The sequence below is a fragment of the Chinchilla lanigera genome, unplaced genomic scaffold (assembly GCF_000276665.1).
Source record: "Chinchilla lanigera isolate Chin_1 unplaced genomic scaffold, ChiLan1.0 scaffold00081, whole genome shotgun sequence".
Classification (NCBI taxonomy): Eukaryota; Metazoa; Chordata; class Mammalia; order Rodentia; family Chinchillidae; genus Chinchilla; species Chinchilla lanigera.
In genome coordinates, this window is record NW_004955482.1 from 8,409,192 (window position 1) to 8,435,207 (window position 26,016).

At 40.0% G+C, this 26,016-nt stretch overlaps 2 protein-coding genes across 10 annotated transcripts in view; one reads left to right on the forward strand and one right to left on the reverse strand.

Annotated features, from left to right (window-relative positions):
* On the forward strand, positions 1 to 25,716 carry Mapkapk5 (mitogen-activated protein kinase-activated protein kinase 5; the record flags this gene model as incomplete). Of its 5 annotated transcripts, none has more annotated exon segments than XM_013503615.1 (14): positions 1 to 181; positions 5,561 to 5,634; positions 6,260 to 6,335; positions 8,176 to 8,273; positions 9,242 to 9,350; positions 10,753 to 10,842; positions 11,463 to 11,558; positions 15,369 to 15,449; positions 17,773 to 17,960; positions 19,782 to 19,902; positions 21,730 to 21,860; positions 22,133 to 22,254; positions 23,221 to 23,325; positions 25,560 to 25,716. In XM_013503615.1, coding segments are annotated over 14 exon segments (1,573 nt in total), but the record flags the coding sequence as incomplete, so codon positions are not given.
* The window catches only part of Tmem116 (transmembrane protein 116), a 183,715-nt gene that overhangs the window by 20,746 nt on the left and 136,953 nt on the right, over positions 1 to 26,016 (reverse strand). For 2 of the 5 annotated variants that reach the window (XR_001230973.1, XR_001230970.1), the window contains exon 11: positions 20,352 to 20,438. Coding sequence is in view for 1 of the 5 variants with exons in the window: in XM_013503627.1 (XP_013359081.1) it covers positions 20,406 to 20,438 (33 nt within the window). In the remaining 4 variants the exon portion in view is untranslated. Of the gene's footprint in view, positions 1 to 9,358; positions 9,697 to 14,225; positions 15,207 to 20,235; positions 20,439 to 26,016 lie in introns of those variants that run through there. The other 3 variants (XR_001230972.1, XR_001230971.1, XM_013503627.1) reach the window with 3 other exon arrangements.

The window sequence follows — 26,016 nt, forward strand, 5'->3', positions numbered from 1 at the left end:
TTCCCCGCCCGTCGCTAGCGGCGGCCGCTGCCCGTCTTCCAGAGGCGCGGGGGCCCGATCTCCGAGCCCTCTGCCCCCTCGGCTGCTAGGGGACCGAGCAGCTGCGCAGCCGGCGGCGCTCTTGGCTGTGGGGGCCTCGCGGAGCACGTCGGAGGAGAACGACATGGACAAAGCCATCAAGGTAAGGGGGAAATGTCACCTGCTCTCCCGCTTTGTCCTGCCTCGTTCCTCCCAGGTACGGCCTCCCAAAGCAAGAAAAATGGGGCCGAGGGGTTCCAGCACACCTGGATTTCGTCCTCCCCGGGGTTCCAAGGGACTGCTTTCGAAGGGGTGTGTGTGCGTGTGTGTGTGTGTGTGTGTAGAGAAAAGCAAATACATGTGTTCAAAATGACCCAAATAAAATGACGTCTTCTAAAACCTGTTTTTAACTCTGAACAAATGTTACACAGTGTCAGTTACCTAGCTTAACTGTAGCTGCAAAATTAGAATTATGTATGCTCAACACTGAGGTTTACCGTTTGATGTATTAATTACTTATTTTACAGTGTTACATGAACCCACTGTATTTAAGAATTTCATTTTTCCTTGAGGGACAAGCACCTATTGGCAGCTTGGGTTTATTTTCTCCTTCAAGATACTTAACTGTACAGTCATTATGATGAATAACTATTTAAGAACTTACAATTATAGCAGTTTTTGAGGTGGTGTATGTAGTTACAGAAACCATTAGTCATTCCAAAGAAACTTAGCATTTTAAAGTTGGCACCAACATAAAACGTACACGTTAGGAAGGGTTTTTTTGTGTGTTTGTCAGTGCTGGGGGTTGAACCAGGGTCTTGCACATTCCAGGTAAGCCCTCTCTATCAGTAAGCCACATTCCCAGTAGAAAGATCAAGTTTTAAATAATAATTATAAAGGTTCTTTGGTATACACATTTTTTCCTTTTCAGATTTTATTATAATCTGCTGCTTGAAGTTACATGACTGTGTCGTGAGGCAAAGCTTAAGTGGCAGATTTTAAGTTCAGGTATCTGGTTCATGACAGGTGACCTCTTAGGTAGAAGTGGTGAGAGTGAGAGATGGTGGAATTAGGTAATAAACATCGACAGGTGGTTATAAATAAATACAGAAATATACAAAAATAGTAGTATTTTAACTAGGGTAGTTAGGGAAGTTCTAAGGAGGGGACATTTTTGTAGGGCTGTGAGGGATAAGAGGGAGCAAGCCACCACTGCCTCAAGAATTTTGCTGGCAGTGGGCAGTTTTAAAAGCTCTGAAAACAAAGCAAGCCCAGTGTGATGTAGGAACAGCAAGATGGTTAGAATGCAGTGGGTCAGGGTAGGTAACAGTAAAGAGAAGGAAAGGGAAACAGCATCTAGGAACTTGTAGGCCATTAGAAGAGGGAGTATGCGAGAGCTGGGCAGAAGAGGGACATAATTACAAGTGGAGAAGAATACAGATCAGGAGGCAGTGGTAATGGTTAACAGTTTCTCAGAGAACTCATGCGTTTGAAATTTCAGCCTTAGCTGGGCATGGTGGCACACACCTGCAATCCTAGCACTCTGGAGGCTGAGGCAGGAGGATCACCACAAGTTGGAGGCCAGCCTGGGCTACATAGTGAGTTCAAAGGCAGCCTGAACTGCATACTGAGACCCTGTCTCAAAACAAAACAAAACAAAACAACTCAGCCTTGCCATTTATTCTGTGTGTCCTTATGCAAATTACTTCACTTCTCTGTTCCTTAGTTTGCTATCTGTAGAAGGAGATAAGAGGACTCCCCTGGTCAAAGGAATTTAAATTTGGGGGGGGGCGCTTTTTGAGACAGGGTTTCACTATGCAGTTCAGGCTGGCTTTGAGCTCGCTTTGTCACGCTTTGTCACACACTATGGCCTCCAACTTGCAGTGATCCTTTTGCCTCAGCCTCCCAAGTGCTGGGATTACAGGCATATACCACCACACCCAGCTACATAATTGATTTTCTGATGTGCTTAGACAAATGTACTTAAATGTGTGTAGTCTTGTTTAATCTTTCCTCAATTGATGGGCATTTAGATTTCTACTTTTTAGGTGTTATGAATAAAGTGATAAAGATAAACTCTCAGCTTTTATAGGTAAATGGTCACAACTAGAGACCATACTCATAAGTGAAATAAATCAGACATACATGTGCAAGCACCGCATTGTTTCACTAGTGTAAAACCTGAAAGAGTTAATTTAAACTAGGAGGTATGACAGACATTGTGAAATGATAGGAAAACAGTCAAGGGTAGAGGGCAATTGGGATGTGGGAAAAGTGAAGGGAAAGGAGAAATTTTATATGTATGTATATACAGGATAGTTAACATAGTTGTTCTACTGTCTTCTATTTCTTTGCTGAAAGAAACTGTCAATGAGTCCTTGATTGAGCAGCATTGCGTGTCTCCATCTCTTTTCATGAGAAACCACTTTGAAGGTATCAATATGTAATACAACAAGCATTGTTAATTTCCTACCACTTGGTTTGTAACTCTGTATTGTCTGTACTGTTCTTTTGCTATTTTGTAAAAGGTTGTCTGTTAATGTTTTCCTCCTTTTATTTTTAAAATAAAAAAAATGAATAAAGTGATAAAACTACAAATTTGGGGGTGAATACCTTTTAATTTCTTCTGAGTAGATACCTAGGTGTGGAATTACTGGTAGTATGGTAAATTTATGTTTAATTGTTTTAAGAAATTGCCTAACTTTTCTAGAGTGGTTGTGCCATTATTGCACTGGGGGTGTTTGAGGGTTCTAATTCTACTTTTTTCCTAATTCTGTTATTGTCACAAATATTTAGCATTGTCAATTTTCTATTTCAACCATGCTGGTGGGTGTGTAGTGGAATCTCATTGTGTTTTGTTTTTGAGACAGGGTCTCACTATGCAGTTGAGGCTGGCCTTGAACTCACTAGGTGTCTCAAACTCACAGAGATCATCCTGCTTCAGCTCCCTGAGTACTGGGATTACAGGCGTGCACCACTACTCCTGGCCTCAGTGTGGTTTTAATTTTCATTTCTGAAATGACTAATACTGTTGGCCATCTTTTCGTGTGCTTATTTGCCATTTGTGTATTTTTTCGGGTGAAAGATCTATTCAAGTCTTGTGCATTTTCAAATCAGACTGTCTTAGCGAGTTATAAGAGTTACTTATTTTATCCATCGTGTGTGACAAAGCATGACAAAGCGAGCTCAAAGCCAGCCTGAACTGCATAGTGAAACCCTGTCTCAAAAAAGCTCCCCCCACAAAAAAAATTTAAATTCCTTTGACCAGGGGAGTCCTCTTATCTCCTTTCACAGATAGCAAACTAAGGAACAGAGAAGTGAAGTAATTTGCATAAGGACACACAGAATAAATGGCAAGGCTGAGGTTTTTTTTTTTTTTTTTTTTGATAAAAATAATAAAAGGGCATCTTTTTATGTCATTCTGAATTTTTTTTTACTAGCAAACTATATTCAGATGTTTTGTCTTTTTTTTTTTTCTTTCTTTTTTTTTTTTCTTTTTTTTTTTTAGGCAGGGTCTTGCTACATAGTGCAGACTGGCCTTGAACACACTGTGTACCCAGGCTGACCTTGAACTCAAGGCAATCCTCTTGCCTCAGCCTCCTAAGTACTGGGAGATGGGTTGCCTTTACTGAATTTCAAGAGTTCTTTGTAAACTCTGAATAAAAGTCATTTAACAGAGACATGATTGGCAGATACATCCGTGGCTTGTGCTACCACTTTTTTGGTTTTTTGAGACTGATCTTCCAATATTCCTACCTTAGCCTTGTCTAGCTGTGTTACCAGTTTTTTTGTTTTTTTGTTTTTTTCAGTACTGGAGATTGAGTCCAGGCCTTTCCATTCTACATCCCCTACCCTTTTTATCTTTTATTTTGAGATAAGGTCTTGCTAAATTGCCCAGGTGGTACTCTAACCTGGAATCTTCCTGCCTCAGCCTCCTTCCCAGGTTCTGGGGTTACAAATGTGTGCCAATTCACTGGGCTATGTTACCACATTTTTTGGTGGGGGTTTTTACCTGGAGTCGAACTCAGGACCTTCTACTTGCCAGGCAGGTGCTGCACCATTGAGCTAAATCTCTGGCCCCTGTTACCACTTTTATTTTATTTATTTTTGTCTTTTTGAGAGAGGGCCTTGCTGTACAGTTCAGGTCGGCCGTGAGCTCACTTTGTAGCTCAGGCTGGTCTCAAACTCGCAAGGATCCTCCAGCCTCAGCCTCCCTAGTGCTGGGATTACAGGCGTGCACCACCACGCCCCGGGCTATTACCACTTTTAATGTTGTCTTTTGAAGAGCAAATTTTGATGAATTTCTCTAGCATATTTTCTTTTATGCACTTCTTTTGTGCACTTATCACATGGGTATACAAGATTTTCTAGGAAATCTTTGCTTAGTCCAAGGTCACTAGATCTCTCTCTTCTCTGTCTGCCTGATCTTGCTCCCTGCTGTGTATTGAACCCAGGTTTTCGTGCAAGCTAGGTAAACACTTTGTCACTGAGCTATATGTATAGCTCTATCTTCCAGCTTTTTTTTTTAAAAAAACATGAATATCTGGTTGTTCCAGGACAGTTAAAAGACTGTCTTTTGCACATTGAATTAGTTTGGCATTTTTGCTGACAATTTATTATAAGTGTGTAAAGTTATTTTTGGGTTCTCAGTTCTATTTCACTGATCAATATGATTGTCCTGCCAATACCACATTTGATTACTGAAAACATTATAGCAAGTTTTCAAATTGGGTAGTGTGAGAAGCAGTTTGACATTATTTTCAAAACTGTAGGCTATTGGAGTTTTTTGTATTTTCAAATAAGTCAATTTCTCCCAAAAAGTCCAGTGGGCTAGGTGTGGTGGTGCACACCTGTACTCCCAGGAACTTGGGAAGCTGAAGCAAGAGGACTACAAATTCGAGACTAGCCTGGGTAATTTGGTGATACCCTATCTCAAGAAATGGGGCTATGGGGCTGAGGATTTAGCTCAGTGGCACAGCGGCTGCCTGGCAAGCGCAAGGTTGTGAGTTCAATTCCTGGTACCGGAACCCCCCCCCCCCCAAAAAAAAGAAATGGGGCTAAAGATGTAGCTCATTAGTATAGCATCCCTGGATTCCATTTTCAGTACTGCTAGAACAAAACAAGCAAGCAAAACCTGTGCTGGGATCTGATGGAGATGACACTGAATTTATGGGTCAGTTTGGGGACAGTTGCCATTTTAACAATATTGTCTTAGTGCATCTTTGAGGATCTGTAGGGAAGATACTCAATCAAAATGAAGTAAAACTGGGCTAGGTGTGTTGCTCAATGATAAAGCACTTGCCTGGCATGTGTAAGGCCCTGGGTTCAATCCCCAGCACAATAAATAAATCCAGTAAATATTAAATGTTTCTTTGGTGCAATAGGTATATTTTCTGACATTCCCAAAAGAATGATCACATATATGCTGCTGTTCTATAAAGGCCTATATCCTTGAATATGGTATTCAAGTTATGGGGATGTGAAAACAAGTTGTTTTACAGTTCCTAATTGGGGAATCATTTTCTCTTCCTTATTTTAATAGGAAACCTCCATTTTAGAAGAATACAATATCAACTGGACTCAGAAGCTGGGAGCTGGAATTAGTGGTCCAGTTAGGTAAGAGACCCATGTGAGAACTGTAACAAAATTGCTCTGAGAAGGGCCATTGGAAATATATTTTGAATTAGAAGGATCGGTTGTGCCACATTTGAGAAAGCTGTAATTTAACAAATAGAACATTTTTGTTTGTTTTTGGGGTTTTGGTGTTGAGAATTGAACCCAGGGCCTCATGCTTTCTAAGCACATGCTCTCCCACTGAATTACATACCCCTGGTTCCTACTAGAGGTTTTTATGTTAGTTTTTTTTTTTTTTCCAGCTTTTTTGTTATACATCTGTAAACATAGCTAAGTGACCAAGTCATATGGTCTATAATAGGGACTCATTTAAGATGTCGAGACTGTGAGGCTACTGTGAGAGTCTTCTTTAGCCAGTAGAGGCTGTTTCTTCATTGGCTTGTTGTGAGTTCATGTCACCTACTCAGGAGCCGAGACCTGAGCATGGACAGCTGGGAAGAGGAGTGAGATGCTTCTCTGCCTTACCATCTGCTGCCCAAGGGGCAGGTTTGTTCTGTTGCACCTGTATATCTTTGATTAGAAATATAATCTCAAAGAACAGACTCCTGCAATTAATTTTCACTCTAACATAGATGATTGCTGATTAATTTTTTCCCTCCAAATCTAGAGTCTGTGTAAAGAAATCTACCCAAGAACGGTTTGCACTGAAAATTCTTCTTGATCGTCCAAAAGCTAGAAATGAGGTACTGTTCTTTATTGCCTTGTCTTGCCTAAATATTTGATGTGCCTAAAACTTGTTCTTCTTACAGTTAAGGCAGATTCCTGGGGAGAATACTGAGATGTATAAAGAATTTTGTTCACATAGTTTCCCTTGTCTGTATTCATGTTTTTGTTGTAGTAGTCCTAGATCTGGCAGCATGGAGGAAGTCATTAGTAGGGTCTTGTTTCCTGTCTTGGACTCTGCAGTATTCAGACTTACTTTTGTTTTTGCTTACTGAAAATGGTGCCCAAAGGGTAGAGATAAAATATGACCCAGTATTTTAGGGGGGCCCAGATGAGTGTTGTTTATAAAGTGATGGTGGGCCAGGGATATAGCTCAGTGGCACAAGTGCCTGCCTGGCAAGCACAAGGTCCTGAGTTCAATTCCTGGTCCCAAAATGAAAGTGATGTGCAGGAGGACTCTTTTTTTGTTTTTGTTTGTTTGTTTGTTTTTGTTTTTTTTCCAGTATCGGGAATCAAACTCACGACCTTGCGCTTGCCAGGCAGGTGCTGTGCCGCTGAGCTAACTCCCCAGCCCAGGAGGACTCTTTAAGGATGTATTTCTAGTTTGTTTTTTTTTTTTTTTTTTTTTTTTAAAGAGTAAAAGGATAACATAATAATGGGGGGGTTTACCAAATTACAGACAAAATGGTAGGAAATTATCAATGGTTATTGTTTTACATATTGTTATCTACAAGATAGTTTCTCAGGACAACAAATAAGAGTGAGTTCAAGACAAAAGAGACAGGAGATTATCAATAGTTGTACTATACTTTGGTATCTTCAAAGTGGCTTCTAAAGAAAATAAATAGAGCTATATATGAGTGACCTATTGAATAATCATTGACTATTCTCAATGGTTGTTGTACGAAACACATAATAATAAACATGTATCCATTTATGAAATAGGGTAGAACAGTACAATGTTATAGGAAACACATAATAATAAACATGTATCCATTTATGAAATAATGGATGTATACATATGAAATAATGGATGTATACAAATAATGTAATACAAACATTACAGAGTTATGGACAGATTAGTAGGAAAATATCAATAGCTGCTGTAATACATGGTGGTATCTTCAAAGTGGTTTCTCAGGAAGGCAGAGATACGCAAGAAGGATCTAACAAGTAGTTATAGCCTAAAGATTGTCAAAAATAGCATATTACCTCCTCAGTGACTCCTGTCACTGAGGTGTGACAGCTGGAAGGCAGGCCAGGATTGAAAAGAAGGACCCAGAGACTTGCACCTATGTCTAGCAACAGGCTGTTTTCTTGATATGTTTCTAGTTTTTAAAAATATACATTGTTTTAAAATTATCTGGATGGGGTAATAACATGCTATTAACATGTGCAGTAAAGGACTTGCTCTCTTTTTTTGGAGACAGGATCTCACTGTGTAGGTTAGCCTGGCCTGATCTCAAACTCATTGTGTGTAGCCCAGGCTGGCCTTGAATGTGCGGTGATCATTCTGCCTCAGCCTCCCAAATTCTGGGATTACAGGCATGTTTCACCATGCCTGGCTGAAGGACTTACTTTGTTTAGAAGTAGAATGAGTTATTTGCCAAAATTTTCATTTGGTAATAGAACAGGATAAAGCAAATCTTTTGGGGAGGTTTTCTTTGTGGAAAAAACATCGAAGAGATAATTGGTGTATGAAAATACTGGGGTTTTTTTTATATCATTTTAGAGATGAGGTTTTTTTACTGAAGTAGACTTTTATCACTTGTACCTAGTGTGGTCACTTTTGGTGGGAAGTTTGAAAAGAAAATATTTACATCCCCTTTGCACAGAAACATTTCCTTTGTTCTCTTCAAGGTACGTCTGCACATGATGTGTGCCACACACTCAAATATAGTTCAGATTATTGAAGTGTTTGCTAACAGTGTACAATTTCCTCATGAGTCCAGTCCCAGGTAAGGCCACACAAGATCACCCTAACATGTGTATGTAGCCCAAGGTATCGCGGAGTCTTCCTCTTCCATCTTTCCCCTTCCTCTCCCTTTCCTTTCTTCGTACCCCTTCTCCCTCCTATCTTCTCTGCTTCCCCTCCCGCCTCTCTGTATTCTGGAAAATTTCAGATCTTTGTAAAAGCACAGAATTATATAAGGAATCCCCAGGTACTCACCACTCAGCCTCAACAGTTTTATCTATCCACTTGCCCAGCCCTTGATTATTTTGATTACTTTTTCACTCTATAAAAAGCATTTAATGTGGAATTTAAGTAGATTCTATCTCAGATTAGTCAAGGGGGCCCAGTGTTATTCTAGGCAAAGTCTCAGAGGCTGATATAGTAAAAAGGCTCTGTTGCTGTCTGACTTTGCTGTGAAAGGAAGAAATTATTATTCTTTTAGCTGCCAAATGTTCTGAAAGCACATGGGGTGGCAATCGGAGTCTCTGCTAGAGTATTCACTGGGAAGATTGAGTGGCAAATTCATCATCACAGCAGTGTGATAGGCGCCAAGGAGAGGCATCCATAAAATATTCTGAACTTCATAAAGGAGGGGAGCTACTAACTTGGGAGGTGAGGTGTTCCACAGAGGCTACATGAAGGAAGACTAGCCCTTGAAAGGAGGGTAGGAATTTTATAGTTAGAGGGCGAAAAAATGGAATTTTAAAAACAAACAGGAATCAGTGAGTATTTTTCACTTTGCTCTGTTGGTGAAAGCATTTGGATGGAATCTGTAAGCATTTTATCAAAGAATGGTAACCAAAATTCATGGGGTTTTTTTTTTTTGGAATGTGAGAATTTTTGTTTTTATGGAGTAGCTGCATTACGCTGGTTATGCACTTTGTAGATGAGATCTCTGTAGTTTAGTTTTTTGTATTTCAGGGTTCTTGTTTGTTTTTTTTGAACTTAACAAAATCAAATGCTTTCAAACAGGGCTCGACTCTTAATTGTAATGGAGATGATGGAAGGGGGAGAGCTATTTCACAGAATCAGCCAGCACCGGCACTTTACAGAGAAGCAAGCCAGCCAAGTAACAAAGCAGGCAAGTTAACCCCGGGTACCAATCAAACTGCCAACTACGTTGGTTAACAAGTACAATTTCATTAGGGGGAATAAAAGAAACCTTAAAGAAAAGCTCTATTTGACTTCTCATTGCCTGCTTTGTTATGTAATTAGAAAGAATGTCTTAACAGGACAAATGTCATCCCTTTTATATTTTGGAGGGAGGAGGGCTGTATTCTTAATTGATTATCAACTGTTTCCTGGTAGGATTTAAATAAATGCTGAAAAGAACATAATTTTACCTCCTTTGTTGACTCCCATATCTTTAGACATGCAGCTTCCATTCACTGTAATTGGACTTTGAGATAAAATGCTGTTGATACTACCTGAAAGATTGTATGGTACAAAAATACGTTCTGACAGTTTATATAAGATGTTTCTTGCATAAATCATTTATCATTTCTGCATATTTTAAATAATATTGCAAGAGCTTTTTAATTCTTGGGTTATTCCTAGTTATATTCTGCCTTGAATCACATTTTACTGCTCTAGAAATGATTATGTTACATTCTGTACTAGGAATCCAACTGCTGCTAACCTCTTATAAAGGTGAGAAGCTAAACCCTCAAGACCTATCTTTAGACCAAGAGAGTAGGGAGAAGCAAAACAGGAAGCACAGCCCAACTAGGTACTAATAAACTTCCAAATTTTCCTTAAGCATTTTCCAAGCATTTTTAGATGGCTCCTTCCTCATTGATTGCAGATGAGCTAATATTTGGATGGCTGAGAAAATTCCATACTGAGAGTTGAAGAACAGTAGAATCTATCCTTTTTGATTTGTTTAAATTGCATTTTTCAAATATGAGCGCTAAAGAATAAGCTCTGATAATTTTCTATAGAACAAAAACCCCTCAAGTCCACATACACAGGCAGCACTGTCAGCAAGTAAGGTGAACAAACTGGAACATCAGTTGGGAAACTCCGACCACCTGGTTTGAAGGTGGAGTCTGCCATTCAGTTCCTTAGCAAGTGCAGCTCTCTTCTGAGGCGCCTGGCAGTCCTGCTGCTGCCCTGCTGGGAAACTCACATGCCTGCTGAAGACTGCCCTGCTTAGCAGTTTCTCTTCAGTGCCTCTCACACATCAGTGAATGAAAGTGGGAGCATTTCATTTTTTTCCATTTCTTACAGAGTGTAATCGTCAGTTTATTCAAACAGAATTGTTTTACTGTCATATTTTCTTTTTGTTTAACAACTTATTTTTCTTTTTGTTTAATGCTCTATTTCTTGGTACCCCAAGTCTTTCTTAATTTCTGCTTTGAAATTGAAACTGACCAAGGTTTTGATGGACTTAATGAATTTTTTAACATTCTGAATTCTCTACAACAGGAGTATTAAAAATTGCTCTTTTCTAAGAGGGTGTTGCTCCATGTGTCCTTTTTCAGATAGCTTTGGCTCTACAGCACTGTCACTCGTTAAACATTGCACACCGAGATCTCAAGCCTGAAAATCTACTTTTCAAGGATAACTCTTTGGTGAGAAAAGTTGCTTTTCTGCATTTAGTACTATGAGCTGTACTCTTTACACAGCTCAGAAGTGGATGTGTATGTGTTTGGGATGCTCCAAGTCCATGGGGAGGAGGCTTTAGGCAAATAGTTTATTTTTTCTGCCCCTTTCCTTCCTAGAGGCTCAGAGAAACTGTACCGCACTCTTGGCATTGATAATTTTAGGTGATACTCCTGTATATTTAATGGGACTTACGCTTGTAGATATTATTTGGGGGACCTTTGGGAAGGGGTAGGAATCTACATACTGTTACATGTTATTTTGAAACAGTTTCAAGTGCAGTAACACCCAGGATTGATGAGAGGTGATGGGCCCATTGAGTGAGGGGCCAGAAGGCTAAGACCTTGATTTTGCACCTGACTTTGAGTTATAAAGCAAGGCTAAGTGAATGGGTAGAAATTCCTTTCTCCCATGTTACTAAGAACCATACTTCAACGTGAACCATTGTCTCCAGAGCTGTTGACATACTATTCATAGGCTCAGATCTCAGCCAGAAACTTGTAAGAGCTCAGAGTAGTATGTTGTGCACCTGGACTTTCCTTTTGTGTTTACTGACACCTCTGGAGCAGTGACTCCCATTTGATTTCAGGATGCTCCAGTGAAGTTGTGTGACTTTGGATTTGCTAAAATTGACCAAGGTGACTTGATGACACCCCAGTTCACCCCTTATTATGTAGCACCTCAGGTAAGCATGTGCTGTTTTTTCCCTAAAGTATATTACCAAGCTACCATTCTAGATATATGTTCTTTCTATTCTGCTATGGAAGTACGCAAGTATTACAGATGGGAGAGGGAGAACTCAGCTTAAGAAAAGTACTAATTCCTTCATTTTGTATAGATACTTCATTGTTTTAAAATTGGTTTTTATTGAGTTATGATTTAGGGGTATGATTTATATACAGAAAATACTGTAGTCTCTTCTTATGTATAGAGGACACATTCCAGGACCCCCAGTGGATGCCTGAAGTCACAGACAGTACCAAATCCTAGATGTATCGTATTTTTTCCTATACATACATACCTGTGATAAACTTTCACCTTTTCACTTAAAGAAAGAAAGTGGTTTTTTGGGGAGAGAGGTACTGAGGATTGAACCCAGGGCCTTTGCACAAATCTAAGTCATGGCTTTTTAAAAGAAGTTGTTTTTTTATTTTTAATTTGGAGGCAGCTCTTTAAGTTGTTAAGTTGCCCAAGCTGGGCTTGAACTTTTAATGCCCCTGCCTCAACCTGCAGAGGGCTGGGATTACAGATGTGCACCACTATAGCTGGTAAAGGAACCCCTTTATGGCTTTTCTTAGGCATGTCTGAATTGTCCACATCACTACTTTTATGTTTTGGGCTATTATTAAGTATAATAAAGATTATTTAAACACAAGCGGTGCATTCCTGAGATAGTCGATGTGATAACCAAGCTGGTTACTAAGTGACTAATAGGTGGGTAGCTGATGCTGTGTGGATACTCTGGACAAAGAGATGATTCAAGACCCAGGAGTGATTGAGCAGGATGGCATGAGATGGTGAAAGATTTCCTTATGCTACTCAGAATGGCACACAGTTTAAAACTAGAGAATTATTTCTGGGATTTTCCATTTAATATTTTTGACTGGTTGATGGCAAGTAATGAAATCACAGATATGTCCCTCCCCCCCAAAAAACACCTCCATAACATAGGTGAGGGAGACTACTGTATTCCTACTTCAGATGCAGTTTAATAAGGTTTGAAAAATACAGGGCCAGGGATATAGCTCAGTGGCCTGCCTGGTAAGCACAAGGTCTTGAGTTCGATTCCTGGTACCAAAAAAAAAGAAAGAAAGAAAGAAAGAAAGCAAGAAAGGAAAGAAAGGAAAGAAAGGAAAGAAAGAAAGAAAGAAAAAAAAAATAGATACGACCTCCATAGTGAAGACATAGAACACTTCTATCACTTCATAAGCTGCCTTGTCCCTTGTCCTCTCTCATGCTAACCTCTGGTCCCAGGCAACCACTGATTTAAGATGCTTTCTGTTACTATTAATTTTGCCTGTTGTCAAATTTCATAAAAATGGAATCATGGACATTCTATGTTTCATTTCTTTTGATCAGCATGTTTTAGAGATTTATCTGTGTTGCTGCAATTATTAGTCCTTTTATTACTGAATAGTAGTCCATCATATGGCCAAACAACATTTGTTCCATGAGCTAACTGATGGCTGTTTTGGGTTGTTTTCTAGTTTGGGGTATTATAAATAAAGATGCTCAGAACATTCATTTACAGAGCTTTGGAGGGCATAGTTTCTTTTCTTTTCTTTTTTTTTTTGAGATAGGGTCTCACCATGTAGTTCAGACTGGCCTTGAACTCATTGTGTGCCCAGACTGACCTCAAACTCATGGAGATCCTTCTGCCTCAGCCTGCAGAGTGCTGGGAATATAGGTGTGCACCACCATGCCCAGCTGGCCATAGTTTCTGTCTCAAAAAAAAGTGTTTTTTTCTAAAATGGTTTTACTACAAGTAGTGTTTAAGAGTTCCAGTTGCTTCACATTCTCATATCCCATGTTTGTCAGTATTTGTAATTTCATCATTCTAGTTGGTGCTTGTACTTCTTTAGGGGGACTAAAGATGTTTTCTTTTTTGTCTTCTTTATATTTCCTTTGCTGAAGTGTCTGTTTAAATCTTTTCCCTATTGTTACTATTTTTGGGTTTTTGTTTTTTCAGTTTTTTTTTTTTTGAGACAGGGACTTATTATGTAGGCTAGGCTGGCCTTCATCACAGTGATCCTGTGAATTTAGCCTCTTGGGTACTGGCATTATAGATGTACACCATCTTGTTCCATGTTTTCCCTATTTTTAAATTGCTTTGCTTTCTTATTTTTAATTTCAGAATTCTTTATATATTTTGGATGTAAGTCCCTTATCAGATATATACTTTGCAGAGATTTTCTTCCAGTCTTTGGCTTATCTTTCCATTCTTTTTTTGAATTTTCTTTTTTTATTGATATATTTTAGATACACACAACCCTAACATTCATAATAGAGATTTTGTTACTGTACATGATATATCTTCATTCTTCTATTTTCCCATTCTCCTCGCCTCCCTTTAGCCCCTCTTTTCCCCTCCTTATTTACAAAAGCTTTGTTTCTATTTTTTCCTTCTATGTTTTTTTCTTGTCCTTTCATTTTCTCATACCAGAGAAACAATGTATTTAAACATAGGTGTCTGATTTATTTCGCTTGAAAATATGGTCTCAAGGTGCATCCATTTATCTACAAATGTCTCAAGCTTGTCCTTTATGGCAGAGTAATACTCCACTGTATAAAAATACCATATCTTCTTTATCCATTCATCGGTTGATGGACATCTGGGCTGTTTCCAAGATTGTTATAAGCCGTGTCACAATAAACATGGGTGTACAGATATTGCTGTGGTATGACGCTTTTAATTCTTTAGGAAAGATACCAAAAAAGATGGAATTCTTGGGGTCTTCTATGTAGAATATTATGTCATCTGCAAATAACTATAATTTAACTTTTTCCTTTCCTATCCATATTCTGTGTCGCTCCATTTACTTTTGTCTCTTAATTTTGCTGAGGAATATTTGTATAGTTTTTAGTGTACAGGTCTTTTACAACTTTTGTTAGACTTCTTAATGTTTAATATTTTTATGGTATCGTAAATGGTATTTTTCAGGTTAGTTAATTAATTTTACTTCACTCTTCTTACGTTACAAACTATGTGGTGGCCACAGCTGGTATCAGAGTCCTCTGCATGTAGATTCTGGTGTCTTTTCCAGATGTTCAGTGATTTTCTGCTGATAGCTGTATGTCTTGGAGTGAGCACTGAAAGTAGACTTGTCAAGGTTGCCCCAGGTAGCTGTGCAGCCCCTGGCTAAAGTGAGGCATTCGTAAGTATTTGCCATCAGCAGCAGCTTCATGGGTTCAGGGGCTGAGATAGTACCAGTGGGTCTGGGAGTAGAACTCAGGGCCTCAACATCCCAGTACCTTTCAAGAAAACAGGTTGAGGTTTGCCAGGCTTGTCTTCCTCACCTCATAGTCCTGCTGCACAGGACAGTGGAGGGCTGGCCAGAATGTAGCACCACAGTCGTCAGTGGCTATCTCAGTGGAGCACTTCACACCCAAACTGATGTGATATTAGCAGTCTGCAGTCTCTGATGGTGACAGATGCTTTGTGTGACTGACAAGTATGTGTTTGCTTTGCATCGGCATAAGGAATATCCCTGGGAAAAAGCCAGTGTTCTGACTCCTTAATAGGCAGGAAAAAGAGATAAATCTCCTTTTTGGAGATAGGAGGACTTGATCTTTATTCTTGACCTGGGAGAGTCTTTCTTTGATTGATAAATTGCTAGGAAGAAAAAAGGTTTGTGAAAATAATGTGTTGATAGGGAGCTATATTTTGATTATTGATTGCCATTCCCTGTTCAGCCTTCCAGTAGTCTGTCTCAGGTTGCAGAATATTGATGGTTTGGTTTTCATTAATTGTTCTTTTTGATTTGACTCTTGGCAGGTACTGGAGGCACAGAGAAGGCATCAGAAGGAGAAATCTGGTATCATACCTACCTCGCCAACACCCTACACTTACAACAAGGTATGTAAAAGATACGTAGCTTCATCTTGAGAATATAGACCCTCTCTTCTTGAGAGGTGTTTATAGTCGTCTGAGAATGTGGCAGAGTGCAATCTTAATGGTTAACATTCCAGCTCGAAAGACTTGAAACAGCCAGATATGCAGAAAATTCAAGTTTTTGTCTGATAAAATGAGAAATGTTCTTATCTACTTACCTTTTAGAGGACCAAAGGGCCATGGCTACTTGTTACATTATTTATTTGGCTGACTGTACAGTCTACTGACTACACTGAAAGGATATAGCTGGCTTGCTTTTGGAAGTAGAGGCCATTTCTAAGATGCCAAATGTAAAACATTCTATGGTTATTTGTGGTACCATTCTTTCTTAACTCATAAAATACCTAACTTAAAACTGTCCTGAGGAAGAAGGATTGCAAGTTCAAGGTCAGGCTGGGCTACATAGCAAGATCCTATCTCAAAACAACAGCAACAAGACAAACACAAAAAATAAAACCTGGTGTTCACAGTGTCATATATACAGCAGTTGCTCCCAGATGTTACTTGGTACTATCATCGTTTCTTATCTGTGGGCTACATTTTGAGCATCTCTGTTTTAAAGCACAAGAGTTTTAGGGTTTAGGGCCTCTGGAAACAGGTCCTGGAGATCAGAAAAAATGATGCCCCTTGGGGACCTGGGGCGATACGGATGACAGAGAAGGAGCTGAGGATGGTAAACGGGATAGGGCACCTGCTTTGGCTCCACTGCTTTTCTTTGTCTTTTTTCTTAGTCCACGTCTGCAGCACATACTCTTAACAGTCTTTGTGTGGAGTGGTACATGTATGGAATACACCTCAATTCTTGTTTTTATCCTTTTCCCTCCTCCTCTTTCTTTTATGTGGTACTAAGGATCAAACCCAAGGCCTTTGCCCTATATCCCCAGCCCCTTTAAAATTTTTTTAAGATTTTAAGGTGGTGTCTTGCTAAGTTGTCCAGGCCTGGCTTGAACTGAAATCTTCCTGCTTCAGCTCCCAGGGTGCTGGGGTTGCAGGCATGATGCACTATGCCTGGCTTGATTTTGGTCATTTTAAAGAACATTTTCACCTCTAATTTTATAATAACATGCATGCATCATAGTGTCCACATTCACTGGGGTGATGTCGAAACACAGGTGAGAGTGCAGGAGACACCCATTTTCAGGCTTTCTGAGAAGCACACAGCTGTGGTTGAGGAGTATCATGTTGTCCCAGTAGTAGGCTCACTAGGGAGCCCTTCTCAGGCAGACGCCTCTCCTGTCCCACAATTAAGATCCCCTTTCCAAGGCAGATAGAGCTACATGGAGCTAAAATAGGAATCCTTTCTTTATTATCATGCAGTGAATACAGCCATAAGTCACCTTAATATCTGTTGACATGGTAGGTGGTGGAATTTCCTTTGTTTTGTAACATCTTCCCTTAGTGACATAAGGATCTGCAAATGGGCTGAGTCCCTCATGGCCAAAGGACAGTTTTTAGATAGCTCGTTTTTCCTTTCATTGCCTCTCCCCACTCTGTGTCAAACTTCTTTGAGCCTTTTCAGAGTGGCTTGTGCTGTGTTATGGGGTCAAGCTATATGTCTTAGCTGCTTTTTTCCTGAACCTCAACCCTACCTAGGTTGACACAATACATGTTTCACAGCCAGCTGTTTTATATTGTTTCTTCTCTGGCTGGGAGCACAGTATCCTACACCTATACCCAAGGATCAGATATGAGTTTGGGTGGTGATGTGCATATATACAGTGTTGGTGTTATATAAAAAATATGAAGAGCCAGAGATGGTGGAGCACACCTATAATTGCAGCCCTTGGGAGACTGAGGCAGGAGGACTGCCACAAGTTTGAGGATAGCCTGGGCTAAATTGTAGGTTGAAGGCCTACCTGGTCTATACAGCGAGACCCTGTCTCAGAAAGAGAGAGGGATGGAGGGAGGGAAGGAAAGAAAGAAAGAAAATAAAAGAAGAAGGAAGGAAGGGAGGGAAGAGAAGAGAATGCCAAGCACAGTACTGTATGCCTATAATCTGTCTCAGCTACTTAGGAGCCTGAAGCAGGAGGATTGCAAGTTTGTCACCAGCCTGGACAACTTAGGCTGTGTCTCAGAATAAACAAAGGATATAGCTGAGGGATGTCCTGCTTCAATACCCACTACCTCCAAAAAAGAGAAAGGTTAGGTCTCCTAAGATGTCATGAAACCGTTGTAACTCTGCTAAGTGATTTTGGAGGTGTCAGCCTGTGTATGTTAGGGTTACTCCTGAGCTGTATTTTGAGGGACTGGCTCTGCTGTGAGTAACCATTTCCTTTTTTGTTTTTAGAGCTGTGACTTATGGTCCCTAGGGGTGATTATCTATGTGATGCTGTGTGGATATCCTCCTTTTTATTCCAAACATCATAGCCGGACTATCCCAAAGGACATGCGGAGAAAGATTATGACAGGCAGTTTCGAGTTCCCAGAAGAAGAATGGAGCCAGATCTCAGAGATGGCCAAAGATGTTGTGAGGAAGTAAGTCCCTGGGCTGCTGGGTGGGGAGGCTGAGAAAGCCTCATGGTGGCAGGGCCCCAGGAAACGCTGGGTAAAGAGAAGTCATTTGTTATTTTGGTTAGGATTCTTGTTGTATTATCACAGAATTTTTATCCCTTTTACCCAAGGTAAGAGTTCTGAGTGTCCATGCCTCAGGGAAGGTGGCACTTTTCTTTCTCCTGTTGTACCCCTGGACTTGTGTTCTTGAAATTACGAACCCAGGTCCCTCTGTAGCCAGTCTCTGTGGGTACTAACTTAGTACCTTAGGTGGCAAACCTCCCGATGTGGCTGTCTTCTCGCATGTAGGCCAGTCAGTGGGAGAGGGATCTGATTCCAGGAACTGAACTGAGGTGCTAAGATGACGGTGACGTGTTTGGCTTTTCTTTTCTTGGGTGCCGTCATAGTGTGTGTATATCAGGTCTGGAGCCCACTCTCCAGGCTTCCCAGTGAGAGTTGGTTGCTCTGATACATATGATTAAACTGGGAAGATTTAGTTAAGAATTTGAGCTAGTGAATGGGTGAGACAGAGTTGCAGAGACTTTCGGTATTGGGAATATTAAAGAAAGCGCTACTGAACTTGGGATATATTTAATTTTTCTGCCTATGCAAGTTGGGCACTGTTATTTTATTCATACTGGTTGAATTCACTGACTAGTATCTCCTTTGTTGGTCTGTAAAGCATTAAAGGGACAGTACTCAGAAGCTGTCTTCTAATAGTGCAGCAATTTCTCTGTGGAGTTTACTCCCTTTCAAAAGTGAGCTTGTCCTGTTAGGGAACACTGGGGACTAAAAATAAGGATGATTCTAAAATAAATTAATAAAATTTTTTTAGGAGAGTGGGGACACTGTTTGAATTCCCATCTGTCTTGACATTCTATTTCCATGCTATATGTCTAACTCTTTAACCAAATCTTTAATGTCTTCTCTGATTCTTTGCCAGTTTTCTGTAGAATATATTTCCTATCCATAGAGCAACACTCATTATCTTCTTTTGACTTTGGAACTCTTTTCTGAATAATCCTTGTTTTAGAAATTTGAAGCTGTTTGTTCAGAATGATCTAGAAGTTTGCACAATAGCGCAAAGGGCAGTTAGGCTTGTGATCCTCACTCTGACACTTGGAATGGGAGGATATGTAGTTAGAAGGAGATGGTGCTGCAGAGAGCTCAGGAAATATACATGGTAAGGTGAGTTAGGAATTGTGTTCACATGAATAGACAAGAAGTAAAAAAAGTTTTACCAAAAAGCAAATGATAAAGAAACAGTACGTTAGGCTTAGAAGAAATGTCAACTCCTTCTCAAAGAGTTGACTTTTAGTTTTTGAATGTTTGCAGTAAAGGAAGGCACATGTCTTGCCACATGATGATATGACCCCTCAACTGATTTTGCCTTCAGTATTAACCAAGAGTACTTTTGAGTTCTTTTGTAAGTTAGGACCCATTGTTTTAGAAATCTCAATATGGAGATTCAAGGTCTCAGGAATTATAAACCATATAAGACTACCTTAGTGAACCCTAGAACCCAGTTTGAAGTATCACTGGATTAAGCCTTTTTTGTACCATATTTAGTCTCTGTCTAGTACAGAGTGGACCCCCTCAAGACACAGTATCTCACAACAAAGGGTTAGGGTGTAGAATCCCATTTCTGCCCTGCAGGGAGAAGGTGTAGGCCTGTGGGAATTGGTACAGTCAGAAGAAGCTTTAAAAAAAAGTAATGAAGCTAGAGCTGGTGAGAGCCACACCCTGGAATTCCTTGTGCTTCCTTGTGGCGCATCTGGGCACAGCAGCCTGTTTTTTTCTTCACAGGCTCCTGAAGGTCAAACCTGAGGAAAGACTCACCATTGAGGGAGTGTTGGACCACCCTTGGCTCAACTCTACCGAGGCCCTTGATAATGTGCTGCCCTCTGCTCAACTGATGATGGATAAGGTTTTGAAATACTTATTTTGTTGGCTGTAAAGGCAGTGTTGAGAAGGAAAGTTGGGGCTTGACTCAGTATGAGGTTAAAGGCAAAACAGTGGAGAGCACACTGTCTTTCTCAGAGGAATAGCTCTGGTTTCCTGAAAATCAGGAAAGACCCTTTTTCCATAAAAAGCTGCATCCAAGTCTGGTAAATGTGCACTACTGGAACACTCAAAGGAGTACCCTCCATGTTCATGCTGTGGTTTGAGGGTCACGGGGCAGAAGGACAGTCTTCAAGGGGCTTACACAAAACTGATTAGGAACTTGATAAGGCCCGGACACACAAAGAGGAAACATTTCAGACATCAGAAACTTTACAGATTAAATTTTCTGTGAATGTTATGGGAATTCAGAAAATGAAACCTCCAACGGGGGTGTTATTTGTCCCCCGAGAAGGCAGAAACCCTCATACTTACTATCTACTGTGTAGCAGCCTCCGAGCTCTTTCGCAGGTTCAGGCATGAGCTGTCCTAGAGGAATTTCAGTAGACAGTGCAGGTGCCCCTGTGAAATGAAGGACATGAGAAAAAATAGAGACTAATGAGTACATAATGAAGCAACGTCTGAATATGCAGTCTTCCTAAAGACAGGGTGGTGCCTAGGCCTAGAGGAGGGCCCTGTAATGTGACCGAGCATTCTCATTTCTAAAGAAATCATGTGGTCAGGATATTAGTAGAAAAATGGCTTTATATACAGATGTTGAGTAACATCCGTCTAAGCCCTCCCTAGGATCCTGAGCTCATGACCTATTTCCTTCTTTTTGGTTGTGCCATTAGTAATGAGGCAATAGATGGGAGAATGTACTAGGACTGGCTGTGAATACACAGGGCTCTTCAGTGAGCCTGGACTATTCCTGATCTGACTGCAAGCTCACTAAGGAACTCACTACTTTTTAAAGTTGTTAAAAAAGTTCACTACTTTTTTTTTTTTGAAATGGGCTCGCTCTGTAGTTCAGGCTGGCCTTGAACTACCAACAGTCTTCCTGCCTCAGCCTCTCAAGTACTGCGATTACACGGGTGCACGACCACATTTGGCTTCACTACTTTTTAAAATTGTCAAATTTTGTTGTTAGAATTAAGATAAAATAGAAGTATTAAAATAAAAATCAAATTCATTCTGCAGTCTTAACCCATCAGAGGTGAGCTGTGGCTTTATGTATCTGTCCTGGTATGTGCTCACAGTTGGAAAAGGGGAATATCTCATTCCTGCAAAACAGCTTGCTGCTTATTTGGCTTTCTATCTTGGTCTGACTGTGGTGAGAACACACATTGGTTATAAAGGTACAGACTTAAATAGTTCCAGACTCCATGACCATTATGTCCCATTATAAATTAATTGACTGGCCTATCCTTTGGGATGTAGTCTTAGTTCATGAGGGTCTGCCCTTTGGGTTTGGCCAGGATCAGAGTTCTGAACTATCCAGGTTGAGGAGACTGTGTCAACTCTGGGGGCAGTGAATAAAATGGCAGTCTGTAAAGCTTCTTGGGCAGCGGCTAGCCACTCTTTTCCCTGAGGTATTTACCCATCAGTGGCTCTGAGCGCAAGCCATGTTAGTATTTCTTACGTTTTTCTTCCCACTGCCAAGGAGGAAGGCCGAGTGGTTGTGTCACCTTTGGTTGGTCTAGTAGTCCCTGGGGCCTGGTGATTCAGGAAATCCTCTGTCCAGATTTGTATATCATTAGCATAAGAGTGAAACTGTTTTGAAAACTTTGGGCGTTTCCTTCTTACTTCTTAGATTAGGATTTTAGATACTCAGCAATGAATGTGAAAAACTGCTTACAATGTTTACATTTAGGCGGTGGTTGCAGGAATCCAGCAGGCTCATGCAGAGCAGTTGGCCAACATGAGAATACAGGACCTGAAAGTCAGCCTCAAACCCCTGCACTCAGTGAACAACCCCATTCTGAGGAAGAGGAAGTTACTCGGGTAACTGAGCTTGTTTCTTTGATTCTTCATGACTGGCGTGGTTAATTGCTGGGTGGTAAAAGCTCAGCCAAGAATCTGCCTTTTTTTTTTTTTTTTTTTTTGCCTCTTAAGGGCATAGAAAGGGTAAACTCTTTAAATAGCCTCAGAAACTAGACACATTCTGTAGTTACTTATCTGAAAACTCTGTTACCTTGTGTTTAGAGTTAATGTCTGTTGTGTGTTGGGTTCTGAGGTTCTCACTTTGTTTTTACCGCTCCCCTAAACTTTCAAAGCACCAAGCCAAAGGATGGTGTTTACATCCACGACCATGAGAATGGAGCTGAGGATTCAAATGTTGCCTTGGAAAAGCTTCGAGATGTGATTGCTCAGTGTATTCTGCCCCAGGCTGGTAAAGGTCACACCATTTACTAATACTCTGTGCATGTATGCATGCACGTGTGTATGACAAAAGGAATGGCTTGATTTGCACTTGTCTGTTTTATCTTTGTGTTAGAAGAAAATGAATACATTATATAAGTTAGTCTATGTCTACTGGGCAATGGAAATTCAGAAATGTGGTAAGTTCTGTGTTTCTTACGGTTTCCTGTGGGCTTAATTGCCATTGTTAGGTGTAGCACGTAATTTTGTGTTATCTTAATTTAACAAGGAGGGCACAGAGTGAAAATGAAGAATGAAACTATAGAGAGGGTCAGGATTAGGTTGCAGGCTGTGAACATCATTTTTAGTCTTTAGAATGCAACACCACGTTTAGCTTGTGAGTGTAAAGAGAACGCTTAGTTCAGAACTAGCGCTTGACACAGGCAGCATGACTTACACATGGTTCCTGGGGGGTGAGAGCTTTCTTTCCATGTGTTCTCTCTCCACTCAAAGGGATTTAATGTGAGGAGCTGTTCTCAACTGACGAATGTTATGCTTCTTGGATTAAGCCAGAAAATGTCTTACTAGATTCCTTGGTTTTAAGAAAACTCAGGTAATAATGTCTCAGCCTTTTAAAGCAAAGAATGAGCTGAGGAGAAAGAATGTCCTCTTAGCCTTGTACTCCCTGCCTCTCTTGGTCTTAGGATGGCCAGGTATTTTTGCTCAATGACAGAGTCTGCTCAATCCTATTGCTCATCACCTAATACTAAAGGCTTTGGGGCTATTAGAGCTTTTATATGAGAATGTCAAAGTAGAAGAGTTCAGTGACCAGAAGTGGTTGATATATAATGTAGGGACTAGCAGTAAAGCCAGTGTCTGGTGAAGGTTTGCACATTTCGACATCATTTCTCAACTAGTTGGACATCATGTCCTTCCATCTCTGACACTAGAATCCCATGATGCTGCAGGAAAAATGCAACTTCCTCTTCATCCTTACCAATAGGAGAGAATGAAGATGAGAAGCTGAATGAAGTAATGCTGGAGGCCTGGAAGTATAACCGGGAATGCAAACTCCTAAGGGATACCCTGCAAAGCTTCAGCTGGAATGGTAGGGCCCTTACTCACTCATTTCCTCCTGAATACGGGGAACTGATTATCTTTTTTTTTTTTTTTTGGTTTTTCTCCGGTACGGGGAACCGAACTCACGACCTTGCGCATACCAGGCAGGCGCTTTTGCCACTGAGCTAAATCCCCAGGCCCGGAACTGATTATCTTTAGAATATGTAGAATTTCTTTGGGGCCCTAACCTAGGGCTGTTTTCAGATGAAGTGAAGTTGGAGAATGAGTGGAATATTGACAGCGGGTGATTAGCCCTACATTAACTGCCTGGGCATGTGTGGATATGTAGTCCTTTCACTTGTTTTCCAGAATTCAAATGAATTATGCACTGCAGATTCAATACTGGAGAGCCTCTCCTACCCACCACTTGAGTAAACAAATCCCAGCTCACAGAACTCTCCACATACCTGGGCTGTGTTCATCAGATCATTGAGGAACAGCACACACTGAAGGGGAGAAAAAAGACAAAGTACCAGGAAGTTCAGCCTGCTCATCTGCTAGCTAGAGAGGAGCCATTTCACTAAAGAGTAGGAAGTTTGCCAGATCTGCTGCTGGTTGAAATTTTTCCCTAGGCAAACAAGTGGGGAGATACATTTCCTTTTTTTCCTTTAAATTAGCATTTTTAAACTGATTTTTATATAGTAAGTCCTTGATCTATGAACATTGGAGTTATGAACTATCACAGATACAAGTGGGCCTTGTATTACAAACGTTTGTAAAGGTGAACAAATCATGGAATTAGCTCACATCTGTTGGACATTGTCACAGTTGTGCTACCCTGTACTTACTGTACAGTGTAATAGTGTATAGTAGTACAGTGCTCAGTCAGAGCCCAGGATGTCTAAAAGCAAGAGAAAAAGCAGTGGTGATGTAGAGGGGACTTCTAGGAAGCATAGAGCAATAGACATTGTGTATTTGTGTCAAAGGTGTATAAAACTTGCTTTGTCGGATTTACTTGTGAATGTTCTCCCAGAACGGAACTCGTTTATAAGTCAGGGACTTACTGTATTGTCATTCCAGCTTAGTACATTACATGTGATAAACTCTGGAGATGTTCAGGGAAGGGAGCAAACTCTGATTTCATTACTGAATTTGTTTCTTGTATGTGCTTTTGGAGAAAGTGGGGTGGGGGTTACCGTGTCCATTCCCTTGCTTGGAAGAGATTAACTTCCCTGGCAATTTTTTTTTTTTTTTTTTTTTTTTAGTTTGAGATATATCAGCAATCTAAAAAAGTGATCACATGAATTGTGTACTTTAACTGAATTTTCACAAAGTGAACACTCCCCTGAAACCAGCATCTAGCTTATATAGTAAAACATATGCTGTCTTCCAAGTCATTTCATTCTCTTTCTACTCAAGGATAGTCACAATCCTGATTTCTAGCACTATAGATAGTTTTGCCTAGTTGTGTATTTTATGTAAACAGAATCAGACAAGTCTTTTTGCATCTGGCTGCTTTTAGCCAATATTCTGTTTCTGAGTTCTATCCGTACTACTTTGTGTAGCAGATGATTTCTTCTCATTATATGCATATACTATATTTATCCATTTTACTGTGGAATGGATATTTGGATTGTTTCTAGGTTTTATTAATTAAGAAAAAGGCTGCTGTAAACATCTTGTCTATGCTTTTTGATTAACAATTTGTTTCTGTCACATAGCTAAATTAGAATTGCTAATCCATGAAGGTATTCATCTGTTAGGCTTTACTAGGCAATGCCACCAGTTTTTTTTTAAAGTGGTTGTATGAATTAATGAAGTCCCACCAGCAGTGTTTGAGGGAACTAATTATTGTATACCCATACCAACTCTTGCTATTGTCTAACTCTTCTTGTTAGTATGCAGTGGTGGTATTTATTGACCATTTAGATTTCCTCTTTTGTGAGTGCCTATTCAAGTCTTTTTCCCCATTGAGTGCAGCTTTCTTATAGATGTGTAGGAATTCTTTATATATTTTGGGTATGTGTCCTTTATCAGACATACATACATCTTTGTGATTTAGTTTTATGTTGTTGTAGTGAATTTTGGGCTTTTATACCAGGTTAACAGAACAGCTTAATGGCTGTCTGAAAAATAGGAGATCTAACTTGCTTCTGGTCAGTTTTGGGGGTGGTTCCTGCATTGGTTAGAGTGAGTTTGAGACTGGTCAGGTGACCTTATTAGGTTCCTGTCCAAAGGCAACACCTCTCAAACTTTGAGAACTGACCTTGTTTTTTTCTTGAGTTTCAGGTCGTGGATTCACAGACAAAGTAGATCGACTAAAACTGGCAGAAATTGTGAAGCAGGTGATAGAAGAGCAAACCACTTCCCATGAATCCCAATAATGACAACTTCAAACTTTTTTTTAACGATTTGAAAAAAATATTGCTTAATGTGTAAAGTAATTTTTATGTAAATTAATAAATCATAATTTAATTTCCACATTGTTTAAAGTTGCTATATAGATTTAGGTACAGGACGTACCAATAGCATAATTATTGTTTTTAAGAAAAGCTCAATTTGTAGAGACATACTATCACTTTAGGACTGTTAATCTTATACGACGATAGATGGTATTGTCAAACAAGAGTGATTTATTTGTAATAAAGTATTAAAAAATTTGCCAGAGGTAGATACAGGACCAACTACACTGACCTTTCTGCTTATGAACAGTGAAATCAAATACTGTGGAATCTGGTTT